General features: G+C 47.0%; 1 protein-coding gene across 2 annotated transcripts in view; it reads left to right on the forward strand.

The window, feature by feature from the left end:
• The window catches only part of SIL1 (SIL1 nucleotide exchange factor), a 184959-nt gene extending 175579 nt beyond the window's left edge, over positions 1 to 9380 (forward strand). Inside the window, exons 8-9 of one of the 2 annotated variants that reach the window (XM_024206160.2) lie at positions 4509 to 4673; positions 8991 to 9380. In XM_024206160.2, coding sequence (XP_024061928.2) covers positions 4509 to 4673; positions 8991 to 9356 — 531 coding nt within the window. In that variant the 3' untranslated portion in view covers positions 9357 to 9380. The remainder of the gene's footprint in view (positions 1 to 4508; positions 4674 to 8990) is intronic. The other variant, XM_026660879.1, reaches the window with a different exon arrangement.
• The last annotated feature ends 6193 nt before the right edge of the window (positions 9381 to 15573 follow it).

Here is a 15573-nt window from a genome sequence, read left to right on the forward strand (position 1 = left end):
ACAGATTTATTTGGGCATAAGCTTTCGTGGGTAAAAACCTCACTTGAGGTTTTTACCCACGAAAGCTTATGCCCAAATAAATCTGTTAGTCTTTAAGGTGCCACCAGACTCCTTGTTGTTCTAGTTGTGACAGTCTCTCTTCAAATCTAAGCCCCCACCATCCAGTATGACAATCTTTAAGGCCTTTTTCTGAACGAAGGGGATGGCTCTGGTGTGTAGTGCAGAACTACAGGCTGATGTGGTACTTCGGCATCAGCTGCAATGCACGTAACATTCGTGCGTGACAGGGAGAGATTTTTACTCCCATCAGAATGAAAACATGGTGAGTGCAGGAGAGTCCTATTTCCCATCCAGCCGTGCTTGGGTGGAGGCGGAGTCAGCATGCCAGCACACTGATACTATGGACTGTGGTGAGGAGGAGACAGAAGCATCCACTAAACTACTGCGGGCAACTAAGAGATTATAAAATAGAAATATATTGGATTGGGAAAAAATAGCTGTCTGTTCTGATCTGCCCACAGTGGGTGCAGGAAACACCATTGTGCACTAAGGAGTCAGTTCCCATTGTTGGCAGGCTCTGAGATGGATGATCTCAGTAATAGTTCTCGTTTCAGCAGCAGCCTTTCCTGAGGGGTAGACTGGCAGCCTGGGCGCCTTGCTTAACACTTAACATATTGCCTCAAGTAACCATTTTTGTTAATATCAGAGAGGTGTAAAAATCAATAATTTAGCCACAAATTGCCCCCTTCCTCAGCCTTAACCACAGGCCTGTAACAGCTCTGAAAGGGAGAGTGCACCTAAACGTCTCTATCACTAGCCAAAGTAATCTTTATATTAGGATGAGTTATCTGTACTGCGGTAGTGTCCAAAGAGCTCAAGCAGAATTGGGTCTGTACTCACACAGAATCAGAGTTCATAATCCAGTTTAAGACAAGATGCACTCAGTGAGAGCAGTGAACAGGGAGGTGAGAGTGATGGGTGTACATCAGCGAGTTCTGAAGGATTAGAGAAACACTCAGAAGTTCAATATTTATCCAAGCTATCTGAGCTTTGATGGGGCTGGATGGGTGTCTGCCAAAGTGACATCCACCAGAATACTGGTACTATTTCTGCTGGTTGGGCTGGAGATTTGAGCATAGGCTTTCTCAGGGTCTTTGGGCACAGCATCCAGACTGCAAAGCCCCCAGAAGGAGAAAATCTTTGGCTTGGGTTCAGTTCAAGTGATGGGCATAGGTCCAGTTTGGCTATTTTAACAGACCTACTGCCTGAAATACAAGTTAACAAAGCTCAGTGAGAGCAGAACCCATCTTGATCTGCAACCTGCCTCTCTCATGTTACTCTGTTTCAGTGCTTCAGTATTGTGGTGATTGAGGCTATATAAATACTATAGACTGAGTTAATATCAGCAGCTAAACCAAATCAAAGTAAAAATCTCATTGGCCCTACATCTATCCCAAACCTTGTATCTAGTACTAGAAAGATTCAGAACAATGTCTTTGCCATTAGTTACCACTCTCATTTGGACTGGCCACCTGCTCCTTCCTGCATATTCGGGCTTATCCCCACCATAGCAGGAGGAATGCAAGGTGCACGGGCTACAACAGCTTTAAGCACAGAACATTTCCCCATCTCAGCTCTGGTATTTAGAAAGAGCCTCTTGTGCAACTCCACATTCTAGTGCTGCATTTGTTTATCACGCTCCTTGGGGAACTGTAGCAACAGCAGACTGCTTGTTGCAGATACAGACAGATGTAACCCTTGCCTAAGCAGCAGCCTCAATCAATTGTCCTGGGAGATAAAGAATATAAACCCTTTGCGCTTCTAGACCCTTTCACCCAGGGATCTCAGGCTCTTCCTGAACATCAGTTAGGCCTCACAGTACACCTGTAGGGGTAGGTCAGTGGTGTTCTCCTCATTTCACAGAGAGGGAACCCGGGACACAGAAAGGTGAAGTGATGTGCCATGTGTCACATGGTGAATCAGTAGCAAAGCCAGGAACACATCCCAGAAATCCTGACTCCCAGTCCTGCGACTGAACCACTAGACAAAACTGTTTGGAAACTGCTTTAATAGGGAGACAGTGCCATGAACTGTGTGCTGTATCTGACACCATTTAAAGTAATTGCTCAAAGTAAGTTCTCTTGGAAGATCCTATACAGCTGAGATAATAAAGTTAAGCTTTTCATTCATGACATTGGCACAAAAAGTGGGAGTGTGCTAATAAAATTTGTGGATGATGCAAAGTTGGGGGAGGTATTGCCAATATGAAGGAGGACCGGAATATCATACAAGAAGATCTGGATGACCTTGAAAACTGGAGTAATAGAAATGGGATGAAATTTAATAGTGAAAAGTGCAAGATCATGCACTTAGGGACTAACAACAAGAATTTTTGCTATAACCTGGGGATGTATCAGTTGGGAGTGACAGAGGAGGAGAAATACCTGGGTGTATTGGTTAATCACAGGAAGACTATGAGCTGCCAATTTGATGTGGCTGTGAAAAAGGCGAATGCAGTCCTAGGATGCATCGGGGAGGTATTTTCAGTGGAGACAGGGAAGTGTTATTGCCGTTATACAAGGCACTGGTGAGATCTCATCTGGAATACTGTGTGCACTTCTAGTCTCCCATGTTTAAGAAAGATGAATTCAAACTAGAACCGGGTCAGAGAAGGGCTGCTAGGGTGATCAGAGGAATGGAAACCTACCTTATGAAAGGAGACTCCAAAGAGCTTGGCGTATTTATCCTAACCAAATGAAGGCTGAGGGGAGATATGATTGCTCGCTATAAATGCCAGGGAGGGAGAGGAGTTATTTAAGTGCCAGTATGGACACAAGAACAAATGGATATAAACTGGCCATCAGCAAGTTTAGGCTTGAAATTAGATGAAGGTTTCTAACCATCAGAGGAGTGAAGTTCTGGAACAGCCTTCCAAGGAGAGCAATGGGGGAAAAGACCTAACTGGCTTCAAGACTGAGCTTGATAAGTTTATGGAGGGGAAGGTATGATGAGATTGCTTACAATGGCATGTAGCTGATCTGCAACTGCTAACAGCAAGTATCCCCGACGTCTGGAGATGGGAAACTAGATGGGGAGGGCTGTGAGTTATTACAGAGAATTCTTCTCAAGGTGTCTGGCTGATGGGTCTTGCCCACATGCTCAGGGTCCAACTGATGGCCATATTTGGGGTTGGGCAGGATTTTTCCCGTGGGTCAGGTTGGCAGAGACCCTGGGTTTTTTTGGCCTTCCTCTGCAGCGTGGGGCACGGGTCACTTGCAGGTTTGAACCAGAGTAAATGGTGGATTCTCTGTAACTTGTAGTCTTTAAATCATGATTTGAGGACTTCAGTAACTCAGCCAGAGGTTGTGAGTCTATTACAGGAGTGAGTGGGTGAGGTTCTGTGGCCTGCGATGTCCAGGAGGTCAGACTAGATAAGCGGTCCTCAAACTGTGGGTCAGGACCCCAAAGTGTGTCGCAACCCCATTTTAATGGGGTCACCAGATTTGCTGGGGCCCAGGGCTAAAGCCCAAGCTAGAAGTCTTCAGCCCAGGGCGGTGGGGCTCAGGCTTTGGCTTCAGCCCTGGGCTCAGATTACACACACCCCCCCCATATGGGGCTGAAGTCCACAGGCTTTGGGTTTGGTCCCCCTTCTCAGTGTCGTGTAGTAATTTTGTTGTCAGAATGGAGTCATGGTGCAATGAAGTTTGAGAACCCCTGGACTAGATCATGATGGTCCCTTCTGGCCTTAAAGTCTGAGAGCATATAAAGTTGATGCGGCCAGTGTCAGTCTGTGAGAGCTGCATTGATGTGTTGACAGCATCTAACCTGGAGAAAGGTCAAAGGGCATGATCCTGAGGGATGTTGAGCACCTACAGTACCTCCTGAAGTCAGAAGAGGTTGCAGGACTAAGCAGGGGGTATGTCTACACTAGCTTTAACTGAGAGAGCTCGAAGTCTGTGCTGCTGCAGTTTCACTGCTCATCAGGAGTAATTACCCAGGGTTATAGGCAGGCTTGTACAGCCCCACCTGAAGCACATGGTGCTGCAGCTTCACTGCTTTGGTACCTGCACTAACGAGATTAAAGCTAGTGGGGGTATGTCTGCACAAGCTGCAGTCACACCTGTAACCGCAATGTGGACGTATCCACGGTCTTCGAGTTCCTGTAAGTTGGGGATCAGACACCACACTGAGGTTCCATGCAGAGATACTACCTCGCTGGTGAGGAGAGATTTAAATTAACAAGGGCAAGCGTTTGCAGAACAGCAAGTCATGAGTGAACACAGTTGTGTTTTTCTCCCCTGATTAGAAGTCATTAAGTGAGATTGTTGATGGACTTTTAAATCGCACCCATATTATGTAGCATTAATCAGCTGCCTTTTGTGGCAATCCATAAAGGAAGATGAAGCCAGAATGCTAGGGCTCTTCAGAATAGATTGCTGAGCAAGAGTTCATTCAGATATGGCAGCTGTCACTGGACTAGAAGACTGATTAACTGTTGTGCTTGCCAGGCTCTCTTTGCTTTGTCTTCGATGCTGAGACACTTCCCCTATGCCCAGCTGCAGTTCCTCAAGCTTGGTGGCCTTCAAGTACTTAGAAATCTCTTCAAAGAAAAAGGCATGGAGACTCTCTACATACGTGTTGTGACGCTGCTCTATGACCTGATTGTAGAAAAGGTAAGAGGGCTGTGGGGCAGTTTGCTGGAGCCCATGTTCACTGGTTGACAATGAAGATGTGAACTATACTCCTGGGAGTGAGGAAATGCATGTGAATCGGGAACAGTTATAACGATGCAAGACAGTTCTTAGGATCTTCATTAAAGGGCAGTTGTATCACGGCCAAACAGAGAGGCATGGTACCAGGGAACTCTCCAGGCAGAGACAAGCTGTGCCTGCTGATAGTGGGGTGGGGTTGGGTGTGTGTGTGGAGATTTGGGTTCAGAGTGAGGGCAGCTGGCTTCAGCAGTGTTACTGAGCATGCTCCGTACAAGCCAAGCAGCAAATCTGGAGGGGCATGCGACCCTGCATGCGCCCCCCCACCTCCACGCATCACCTCTATCTCCAGGGGATGGAAGGCCCGCTCTGCTCCAACACGCCTCCCTGCAGCACTGCAGGAGAAGCCCCTGTGGAGCTGGGTTCCATATTGCATAGGCCAGGGGTGGCCAACCTGTGGCTCCGAAGCTCTTCAGAAGTTAATATGCGGCTCCTTGTATAGGTACCAACTCTGGGGCTGGAGCTACAGGCGCCAACTTTCTAATGTGCTGGGGGGTGCTCCCTGCTCAACCCCTGGCTCTGCCCCCCTCCACCCATTCCCGCCCCCTCCCCTGAGCCTGCTATGCCCTCACTCCTCCCCCTCCGACCCTCCTGCGTGCCACAAAACAGTTGATCGGGAGGTGTAGGGAGGGATGAGGAGGCGCTGATCCGCGGGGCTGCCGGTGAGCGGCAGGCGCGGGGGTGGGGGGGAGCTGATTGGGGGCTGCTGACGTATTACTGTGGCTCCTTGGCAATGTACATTGGTAAATTCTGGCTCCTTCTCAGGCTCAGGTTGGCCACCCCTGGCATAGGCAGTTTGTACTCCTTGGGCTGATCTTGTCTCTGAACCTTGAAAATATTGTGTAGCCATTTAAGCATCTGTTTAACAATAAAATCAATGTTTGTTTTGGTGGTGGTGGGTTTTTTACCCTGAAATGTTAAAACCAAGAATGTGTGCTAGAGTGCAGAAGAGCCAGGAAATGATCATTCTGGTTTCATTGTCCAAAGTGAATGAAATGCAAAGAGAGTTACCAGGGTATCGATGTGCAAACTAGCTAGATTTTTGTAATTCTTTTAATTTTATGGGGCACTGTCCATTTGTAAATCTTAGGTTGTAACCAAGTAAACATCTGTATCTATTTTACTTAGCACCAACTTTGATTATTACTGTAAATATCAGTTTAAAACCCTGTTTACTAGCCACTGTTTGATTTGTTGTTTATTTTCTGCATTTCTGTTACATTGGAGAATGAAAATCAATTAAGTCAAGTTTCACTTCTGTTTATAGTCAGTTTCACCTGCAGATTTTTATTGCTGTAGTGTTTGGGTTTCAGACCTTGAAGAAAAATGATTATATGCTTTAAAAGTAATTTTTAATGGACTTTTTATACGAGATGGAAATATTTTTGTTAGTCTGAAGTTTTATAAAATATAAATATTGGGTCCAATATAAGTTAACCCTGTCCCTTCAACGGCACAAATAAGGAATTTGTATCTATGACTTGTTTTAGCATTGTCCCTTTAATCCCATTCCATGTTTTAATACTGTACCTTTAGCAACTCCATCTGTTCACAGATTCAATCTATCTTGAGATAATCTGCACACCCTACACATTCTAAGTTTTATACTGGAACAATGACATTTATAGCCCTTTTGAGTGTGAAAACTATTTTCTAGGATGTACATCACAGACTGCTCTCATTACGTCTGCAGACAAAATGGAAAAAAACAGCACCTGGAAAGGTGCTGGATTAATCTGAATAAGTGGTGATGTCACAAATGCTGTAAAGGACTAGCTTTGGGGTGACAGACTGAAAAGCAATAGGCTATTTTTATTTTTTTTAAATGAAGCAAAACTAACTCCAGCCCATGCCAGTGCCAGCTTAGTGAAATGAAGCAGAAGAGAAGATGGTTCTGAACTGCTTTTCCTGCTTCATTGTCTCTGTTTAACCCTGAAAGGATGGACAATCTGCGTGCACTGAAAATACTGTAAAGTTTTCCAGGTGGTGGAAATGGCTTTCCTGCAGGATTGTGGGAAGGGAAATCTCGCCTGAGTTTTTCTTCCTTTTCTCCCCACATATGGTAAATCAAAGTATAAATACAATGCCGTGAAACATGCCAGCAGCAACAACCCAAGGGATCAACAAAAGTCAGTTACGTAGCAGAGGTGGGCCCTTAAATAAAGGCCAGATAAAATATTACAGGAAACCTTGGGGAGACTCGAGTGGTCCCTCCAGACAGGGAGTTGCTTATTAGCAAGGCTCATCCTTTGTGCGAGTTTCACTGTATCGCTGCTGATTTCCAGCCTTTTTCTTCTGCAGATTTGAATTTGTTCTTATCAGACCTGTAAAAGCCCTAATCTTCCCTTAATGATAATACCGTAGCAAGCAGACTTGTGCTATTCAGATCTAATTAATGAAGCGCATACATAGTAATTATCACAGGAGGCCACCAGCCAAGCCAGAGGAATAGCTCTTAAAGGGAAACAGACCCCATATTGCTCTTCTTTGGGAAATGGTGCTGTGAACAGCTCCTTCTGGCACACAGACTGAGATGCATCTAGGGTCACATTCCAGCCCGTGACACATGCATGGGATTCCTATATATGTCAACGACTGCTTCTCGCATTCCCCTATCAGCTCTGCTAGGCCTGAATATTTAACGCCAGCATTTAGTATTGAAGCCAGCTGTAAAAGGATGTGCAGGTTCTTCAGTGTGATACCTGCCCTGTGAGCATCATTACTCAGAGTATGCTAAGCCAGCTCATTCCCCGCTGAAAGCCTTAAACGTGCCCGTCGTAACTGAGACCGTGGGGTGGGAATCCACGTCTCAGCTCACTCGTGGTGAGGCTGTTGAATGTCCATATAACTGCACTGAACAGAATGGATGCACCTTTTATTTAGGGCTGGCGTAAGGTGAGCATTGGGTTGGGCCATGGCACAATCAGGATCCTAGCTCATACTCTTGCTTCCTGGGCCAGCAGAAGCTGGGAACACTGTGGAAGCCACGTGCCTGGTCTCTGGATGTGGGGAACAGAGCACTGGGCTTGTGCCCAAGCATCCCCTTCTGGCTGTTGTCAGAGCAGCACCAATGAGCTAAGTTCAGCAAGAGAGAGAGAATTGTGATGATGCAGAGCTTGAGCATGGTGCCACTGGCGAACCACAGGGTGAAAGATGTGGGGGGAGGATCCTGGACGGACCCCTACCTCCTAGAAAAAGCAATGGAAAGCAATAATCAGGCCTGAAATGCCAGCAGGCTAAAAAGTCAACTCTCTGCCATTTGCTGCAGACAGCAGCACCGAGGCCACGGGCGCAGTGAAGCCTTCAGGCAATTGCTTCAAATAAGCACAGTTTAAGGAATTGACTTGACAGTGACTTTTTCTGCCCTTTTCTCCTTTATTAAGGAAATGGGGGGGGGTCTCTTGTGGAACAGCACAAGGGCTCCACCAGTGTCCCGCGCATCTCACTGTCCTCCTCTGGATTCTAGGAGCTCTACCCTGTTACAGGTGTATATTGTATGTGGAAGCATTTACCATGCAGTTCAATAGGGCTCTGCTGGCTTCCCTTTGGTATCTCACTGGATTCACCTGAGGCTTTGCTTGCTCGGTCCTGGTATAACATTGCCCCACAAAGGATATTTCATAAAATTGCGCTTATGCCCTGTGTTTCCCATCTCCCTCTCCCCCTCAAAGAAAAGTTGTTTTCTCTCTGCTTTGTTTTAATCATAGAAATATCAAGAATAGCAACACTGTCTTCCCTAGCTTTGCTGGAGGCACCTCCAGTGGGAATTGGGAACGCTCTTAAATGAAGGGGGGGATGTTGAGTGTTTAACAAAGAGGTCTTGTATCCAAAGTGTTTAGTACATGCCGGAGTTATATAGGTGAGCATGGAAATAAATAATAATTTGTTTAAAACAGTCTCATCTCACCCCCTTCTCCTTTCAATCAGATTTTCAGTGTCTTGCAATATCATAATTCTACTCGTTCTCCAATCAATTTCCAGAGTAGATAAGACCTGAATTTCTAATGCAAAAAAACCCAACAAGCAAAACAAATCTTTCAGGCTAACTTCATGCACCATATAAAGAAATAAAATAGAGTACAATGCTGTCAAAAGCCAGGAGTCGTGGGATGTCTGGATTCACCCATGGGCACTGATATACTGTATAACCTGCTGGAAACAGTACTAAGGGTAGTTATTGTTCTTGGATACAGATAATCAATTTAACATGGTTTCTTGCAGATGCTGCTTGAGGATTCTGAGAACAAGGAAGACCAATTAGAAGAGAAAGTTCAGCAGTACAAACAAGTGAACCTGGTGCCAGCTGTGGTGGAACAGGGCTGGTGTGTGATTATTTCTAACCTCCTGGCATTGCCGGAGCATGACACTCGAGAAAAAGTTCTAAAAACAGTGCGCGTTCTGATGGCTGCCTGCAGGGACGGATACCAAGGGGACTATGCCCTCAGCACCACGCTGAGCATGCTCCGCACTGAATACGAAGAACTGGCAGCAGAAGAACAAAGGGAAGGGGACAATGATGGCTATTTTAAGGAACTCCTTAGCTCTATAAATACCATTATTCAGGAGTTAAGACCAGGATATCTGTAATCTGACTGAGCTTAAAAAAAAAAAGTCATGATAACCTGGTGAATTTTGACGGATATGCATAAACAAACTATTGAGTAAACTGCTGGTCAAAGCAAAATCCCTCCACAAGGCAAGTGAGCCAACAGCTCCATTATTAAAGAAAGATACAAACATTTTGGGGAGTGTTTTCATTTCACATCTTGGTCCGTGCTAAGATACCAGATAATGGGAGTATATGTGTTTAAGGAATATTGCATCTTGCCCTCAACCTCTAATATGTTTAATGTAAATAACAGGATGTTTCAATCTGTTTAGTAAAATGCAGAGATTCTTCAGGTTCCAGAGAACTGATGCGCATTTTTGATCACATACTTGCTAATACAGGCCCCTATACATCTGTGCTTTGTAAAGGGAAAAGACTTTCCCACGCAACTGCGATAGGTCTTTGTTCTTTTTTTAATGGTGACCCTTTCTTTTGCTGCTTTACAATTTATACAGAAGGATCGAAAGCTGTTAGGTTTCTATTTTTAAGTGTGCTTTCTGCTTGTGTCTTCCCTCAGAAACACCACGGATATCAACGCTTGTCTTCCTGGAGGTCTGCATAGAGGACCCATAGATTCAGATTAGGAGCCTTCTCTGACCTTTGTTGAAAGATGTTGAATATTCAACAAAAAAGCCTTTCTTCCAGCTGTTTGTTAGGGGTTTGAGTTAAATAGATGTTAATAAACCCCAAATAAAAACTCAGGCATTCTAAACAAAAAAAGAAATAATTAGAAATCATTTATCCTGCCAATTAATCAGGTTTCTCTTGCTTGGTATCTGTGCTGTCATGAACATAGTTGTCCTCCAGTTTTTGATAGAGCCTGCTTAGAAAAGAAAGATGGCCAAGACCTGAATTTCTAATGAGTGGGGAGGGGTCGAAAGGGAGCTATTGGCAGGGAAATCTTTCAGGCCTTCTTTATACATCTAAAGAAGCAAAACAAAAAAGGCACCAGTCTGTCTGTCGATGAACTTCCCAGCCCATGGCAATCAGGCCTGGTAGCTTCTATGTATCACCCTCCCTGACTGGCAGCAGTGGCTAGTCAAGCACAGGGCTCGACTCAGCTAAGGCCATGTTGCTGGTTGTACTCTCTGATGCTTTTCAGATAAATGTCCATTAAAGGCTGGATTGAGGCCACCACTTCCATTTCCCCTGTGACCTGAGTCTAGACCCTGACACAGGAGACAGCCTAGTACATTAACCCAGGGTACCATATGCCCCCCTCCATCACTCCAGGTTCTGTTTAGAATTTTTATCCACAGAAAGCCCTTTAACAACACTTTGATTTCTGGCAGCATTCCTGCCACGGAGAATGCTGTACAGTCACATAAGTGTGTCTGATCTAATGCTGTCTCATCCCAAAGGCAGTTTCTCTAATACAGCAGGGGGAGGAGAGAGATATGGTTTGGTCCCTGGGCCATGCAGACTTGGGCTAACCATACCCTTTTAGAGTCATGTTGTTATCTTCAATGCCTGGATTAGGCACTCAGCTGAGTGGATCCCCCTGCTTGGCATGGCGGACTGCTCTTGTAATCCGTATGCCTCCTGCAGGGTTTCCCCAGTGGGAGGCCCTACTGATGATATAATAAATAGTTGTATTTATATGGCTGCCAGTGCTTTGTAGGAACTACACAAAACTGTGTGCTTACAATGAAATGAGGCACCAAAGACAAGGTGTTCTCGAGCCCTTTCTAAAGCAGGCAAAATCTATACAGCTGGACAAGCCCTTGCTCCAGCACAGGCTTGCTGCAGAAAAACTAGGGGCTGGATCTAGTTTCCCCGCACAGAGTCCTCCACCCCGGGGGTTCCCCCCCCCCCCCCCCCCCCCCCCAAGGGAAATAGTACACAGGGTTACATTATAGGCTGTGAGCCTTCAGCTTAACTAGCTATATGCCATCACCTTCCCTGCCACTGGCATAGGGGGCTAAGCGCCTGAAAAAGACTTCCCTGCATCTCGGTCATGCTGGAGAGCCCTTCGGGGTTATTAGCTGGGGGGCAGCTGCCCAGGCTCAGGGATGTGCAAATATGGCTTTAAGCCACTTCCCCGTGCATGCTGTACAGGAGTTGCTCTTGTGCATGTTTCTGCCCCAGCTGAGGGGTGGGGGTCATGGAGTTCACCAGACCCAGATCCTGTTAACTGTCAAAACTAAACCCAATCTATTCTCTCTGCCTGCCAACAGGCAGCAGCCAGGTTACTTCAGCCCTGCCCCCTCATAATGATACCAGTGCACTTGGCATGAGCACTAAACCAGAGATCAGCATCTGGCGTAAAGAGCAAGTGTCAGATAGCCAGGCTTGCTGGTGAAGAGGCCTAGTGTGGAGTTGCTGTACCAGGGAAAGACACGCTCTGGCACTATACCCAAAATTGTAACCCTGAGAGCTGTGTTCATGGCGGTCCACGTAAGTCCTGTCAAGAAGGGACAAACAAGTTATACCTGTCATGCACAAAATGGACAACCTCCCTCTAAGCGTGATATGAGCCTACTGAGCTTTGTATTGATTGGGCTGTTTCAAAGCCATTAGCCCTTCCTTCTTGATGCTAAAATATTTCTGACTATCTTTTACAGCCTGTCAAGTGTCACTATTCATTAACATGTATTTATGCATATTGATTTGCCTTTGTTTGGATTAAACAATATTTAAATACAGATACAGAAATCCATTCTGCAGCTAACAGCACATGATTGTTAGCAACAGTAAAATAAGAGAGTGCCAGACACGCCTGCCTCCTGGGCACATCAGTGAGGGAGTCATGGTTTGGATTTGTTTTTAAGTCAGCACCTTTATTTGAGCTAGGACCTGCTCACTGGATGATGCAAAATAAGCCTTTGTGTTCTAGTGGTGCTGTGCCGGGCCCAGCCCATGTTGGAGCAGCAGGCCCCAGCTGTTCCACACTCCCCTTCTCAGCAAAGGAAATGAGCAATCATAACAGGCTGAACCTCAGCAAACCAGCCCTGAGCTATGACAACAGTAAATCTAGAACAGGGCAGCCAGCATTATGTGCAAAAAAACCCAAAAGTGACTGCTGCCAATTGAGCCAGTCTGAATCCAATAACGCTGATACACAGGGACATTTGATTTCCAGCCAGAGACGTGGAGAGGAGCATTCCTCATTGCTCAACATTTCCCACTGCAGATCTGGCTCACCTGTGTGCTCTCACTAGCACGGACAAACCATCCTTCCTCCAACCAGTGACACAACTACAGGATTAATAGAATTGGTTGGATTGTTTAAAGTGTTATCTTACAAAAGGACATGTGAGTTGAAACAGCCTAAGCCCCTCCCCCACAGCACCAAGGGCCCCTCCCCCACAGTACCAAGGGCCCCTCCCCCACACCTTGGGGCCCAGCGCTAGGAAACATCTGTGCCATCCTCTATTGTACAACGTACCAGCCTCCTTAAACCTGCAGTGGACGCCTCTGGCCAGTTCCCCGCAGTGCTCCCCATCAAAGGGAGTGTTAGCTTTAGGCACAGATGGGCCAGCCCTTACGGGCCTTCTATGCATTGCTCAGAAAGAGGCAGCGCCAAAAGCAGCTACGCTTTTATTAAAAGCAATGGTAATTAAGTTAACAATGACCCATGTGCCTGCTCCCTGTCGGGCAATGGCTCAGTGATTGGTGCTAGGGGTTGGGCACAGATTGCTTCAGCTCTGCTTGTGCTTTCAGCTTTAACTTACAGCACAGTTTGATAAGCTAGTAGATGTAAGGCACAAAGAAGGTCACACTAAGACAACAGAGCCTGTGCTGCAACTACAAAACACTGAAAATATGCAGAAGAGAAACTCAAGGTCGGCAGCCCCGAACAGTCAAAACTCATGAGTCAGGCCTAAAAAAAACACATACGATTATCTGTACCAATATACATCTTGAGTTCTTTTATTTGGCTTCTAGTTCCTGGGCTTTCAGGGGGTGGTGAGGGGGTGTGCTACATTTTCAAGCTTTTTCCATGCAGCAGATGGCTAAAAAATAGAGTTTTGTTTTTTTAAAATGAAAGTTGAGATATTTCCATATTCACAGGATTCTAGGAGCTGGGAATAAAAACATTGCAAGGTAAGAGTTGGCAACACTGGAAGGAAGCGCGCACACATGTGTGCCTGGAATTTGGATCCAACCCCTGCTGTTTCATGTTTGGGGGGAGGCACAAATTCCTACAGATTTTCCCCAGAATTCTTTGCGAATTGAAGAATCTGAAGCGTGTGGGTCCAGCTGAGGATAACCATATAGGGGTGAAATAAAGCATAGAGAAATTTAGACAGATCATCGGGGGCACTATCCTGGTAATGAGATCTCTTGGGGTATGGAATAGGTGCCCATGGGTGGTGACTCAAGCACTGGTGCACGAGGCATTTAAAACAGGACCCGCCCCCAGCACAGAGCTTTAGTGTCAAGCCCAAACTGCAATGGAAAGGCTAATACGTGCCTGCGGGCTCTATGCCCCTTGATCTCTGCTTCTGCCTCTCTGTGACCGAGCAGAAAGGCTCAGCCGAGGCAAAATGTGCCATCCTGGGCATCCGTGCTGGTGCTTTTTGCAGCCAAAAGTGATCAAACCAAAATATTACAGTTAAAATAATGAACTGGGACTCTGCTTCTCCGCAGAGCTAAAAAGGCTGCCAGGGCAACTAAGGAGCAGTGGGCAGGTGCTGCAGGGCTCCTGCCAGAGGGAAGAAGGAGCAGGCTCTTCCTGCGAGTCAGGGCTCTGCAAAGCATAGGGACAAGGGAGAGTGAAGGCAAAGCTGTGTATGTGGTGGGTGGCAGGGGAAGGAGGGGATGTACCAGCCGAGGGTCCTGTCCACTCTCATTGCTCACTGCAAGCTGGTGCTCCTAAATGGAACAGTCAAGTCCAACTTTCAAAGGACACTCACAGAGCCACCATTCAGCTGCCTTTCCTAGGAGCCGGCTGGTGGTGTGAAGTCAGCTGCAGTCAGCATGGAGCTTGATGAATAGGTACTGAATTGGAGCACTCTCTGCCCCTCGGCTCTCTACCAGAGACAGTCCTGGGCTTTCCCACTTCAGATTAAACCTTCAGGGCCTGTGGATGGCTACACATGGGCACCATCTGACAGCCATCATCAGGCTGGCAGTCTGTGTGAAGGGGCAACACCTAACAGAACCAGGGGCCCCTCTCACCTTTTCATGGGAGGAAGAAGCTGCAAGTTTGGGGACTTTAGGTGCCTGCCGGGTGCTTGCTCAGGAAGGATTACTGGTACTTTGCACACTCCAAAAGACAGTGTAGCGCAATCCACGTTGTTACAATGCCACAGCCATGGCTGGCCCAGCAGTGCCCTTCAGGGCTCCACCCTGACAGCTGGGACACAACACTGACCTGCCTGCTCCCACAGCTCAAGAGGGAAATTGCCGCCTGGCCTGCACAGCTACCCAGGTCAATTATGCACCTAGAGAAGCTTTGGCATGCATCACTACAGTTGGCAAGTGCACCTGCATTGGATGGACACGGACACATGCAGCCTGATTCCACGCGCACTTGTGTACAGCAGGCGCACCTCCAGCAAAACCAATGGCCTGCCACTACTGGTGCAGTACCAAGCTAAACGAAAGGGTGATTTGCGCACTGAGTGTGAGCGAGCAAACGCCATCTGCTCATTCCCTTTCCCTCCTTGAAGCAGCAGAAACACAGCCAGGAGCCGCCCACCCAGAAGTCGCCCTTCTAGCGCTTTCTGCTGCATCAGCTCGCGAGCAGGTGTTCCTGTCGGAAGAGGCAGGGGTGTAAACAGGAGTATGGCAAATCAGCAGGGCAATGAAAATCAAGCCAGCTTCCCAAAGGCTGTGTTCGGTTCAAGGCAGGCTGGCGCGAGCCGTTTGGTTTCCCCCTCCAAACCTGTGCCAACGCCAGACAGCTCTGTCTGTACCCACCATACCAACTGTCTCTCACCCAGGATGCCTTCCACGGTTAACAAGTAACAGCAGGGGGATCAAAGAAGAGCGGCAGTAGATAGAGCACAGGGCCAGAAGCCAGGATGCCTTATGTTCTAATCCCATCTATGGCTGAATCATTGTGAGACTTGGGGCAAATCAAGTATGAAGTTTTCAGAAGTAGCCATTATTATTGGGGCCCCAACCTGAGATCCCCTGGGCCTGGCTTTCAGAGCTGCTGCATACCCTGTCTCCCATTGATGTCAGCTGAAGTTGAGAGCTCCACCCAGGGCCGGCTCCAGGCACCAGCCTGGCAAGCAGGTGCTT

Source organism: Terrapene carolina, unplaced genomic scaffold (assembly GCF_002925995.2).
Source record: "Terrapene carolina triunguis isolate 2854851 unplaced genomic scaffold, T_m_triunguis-2.0 Scaffold838, whole genome shotgun sequence".
In the NCBI taxonomy this organism is placed as follows: Eukaryota; Metazoa; Chordata; order Testudines; family Emydidae; genus Terrapene; species Terrapene triunguis.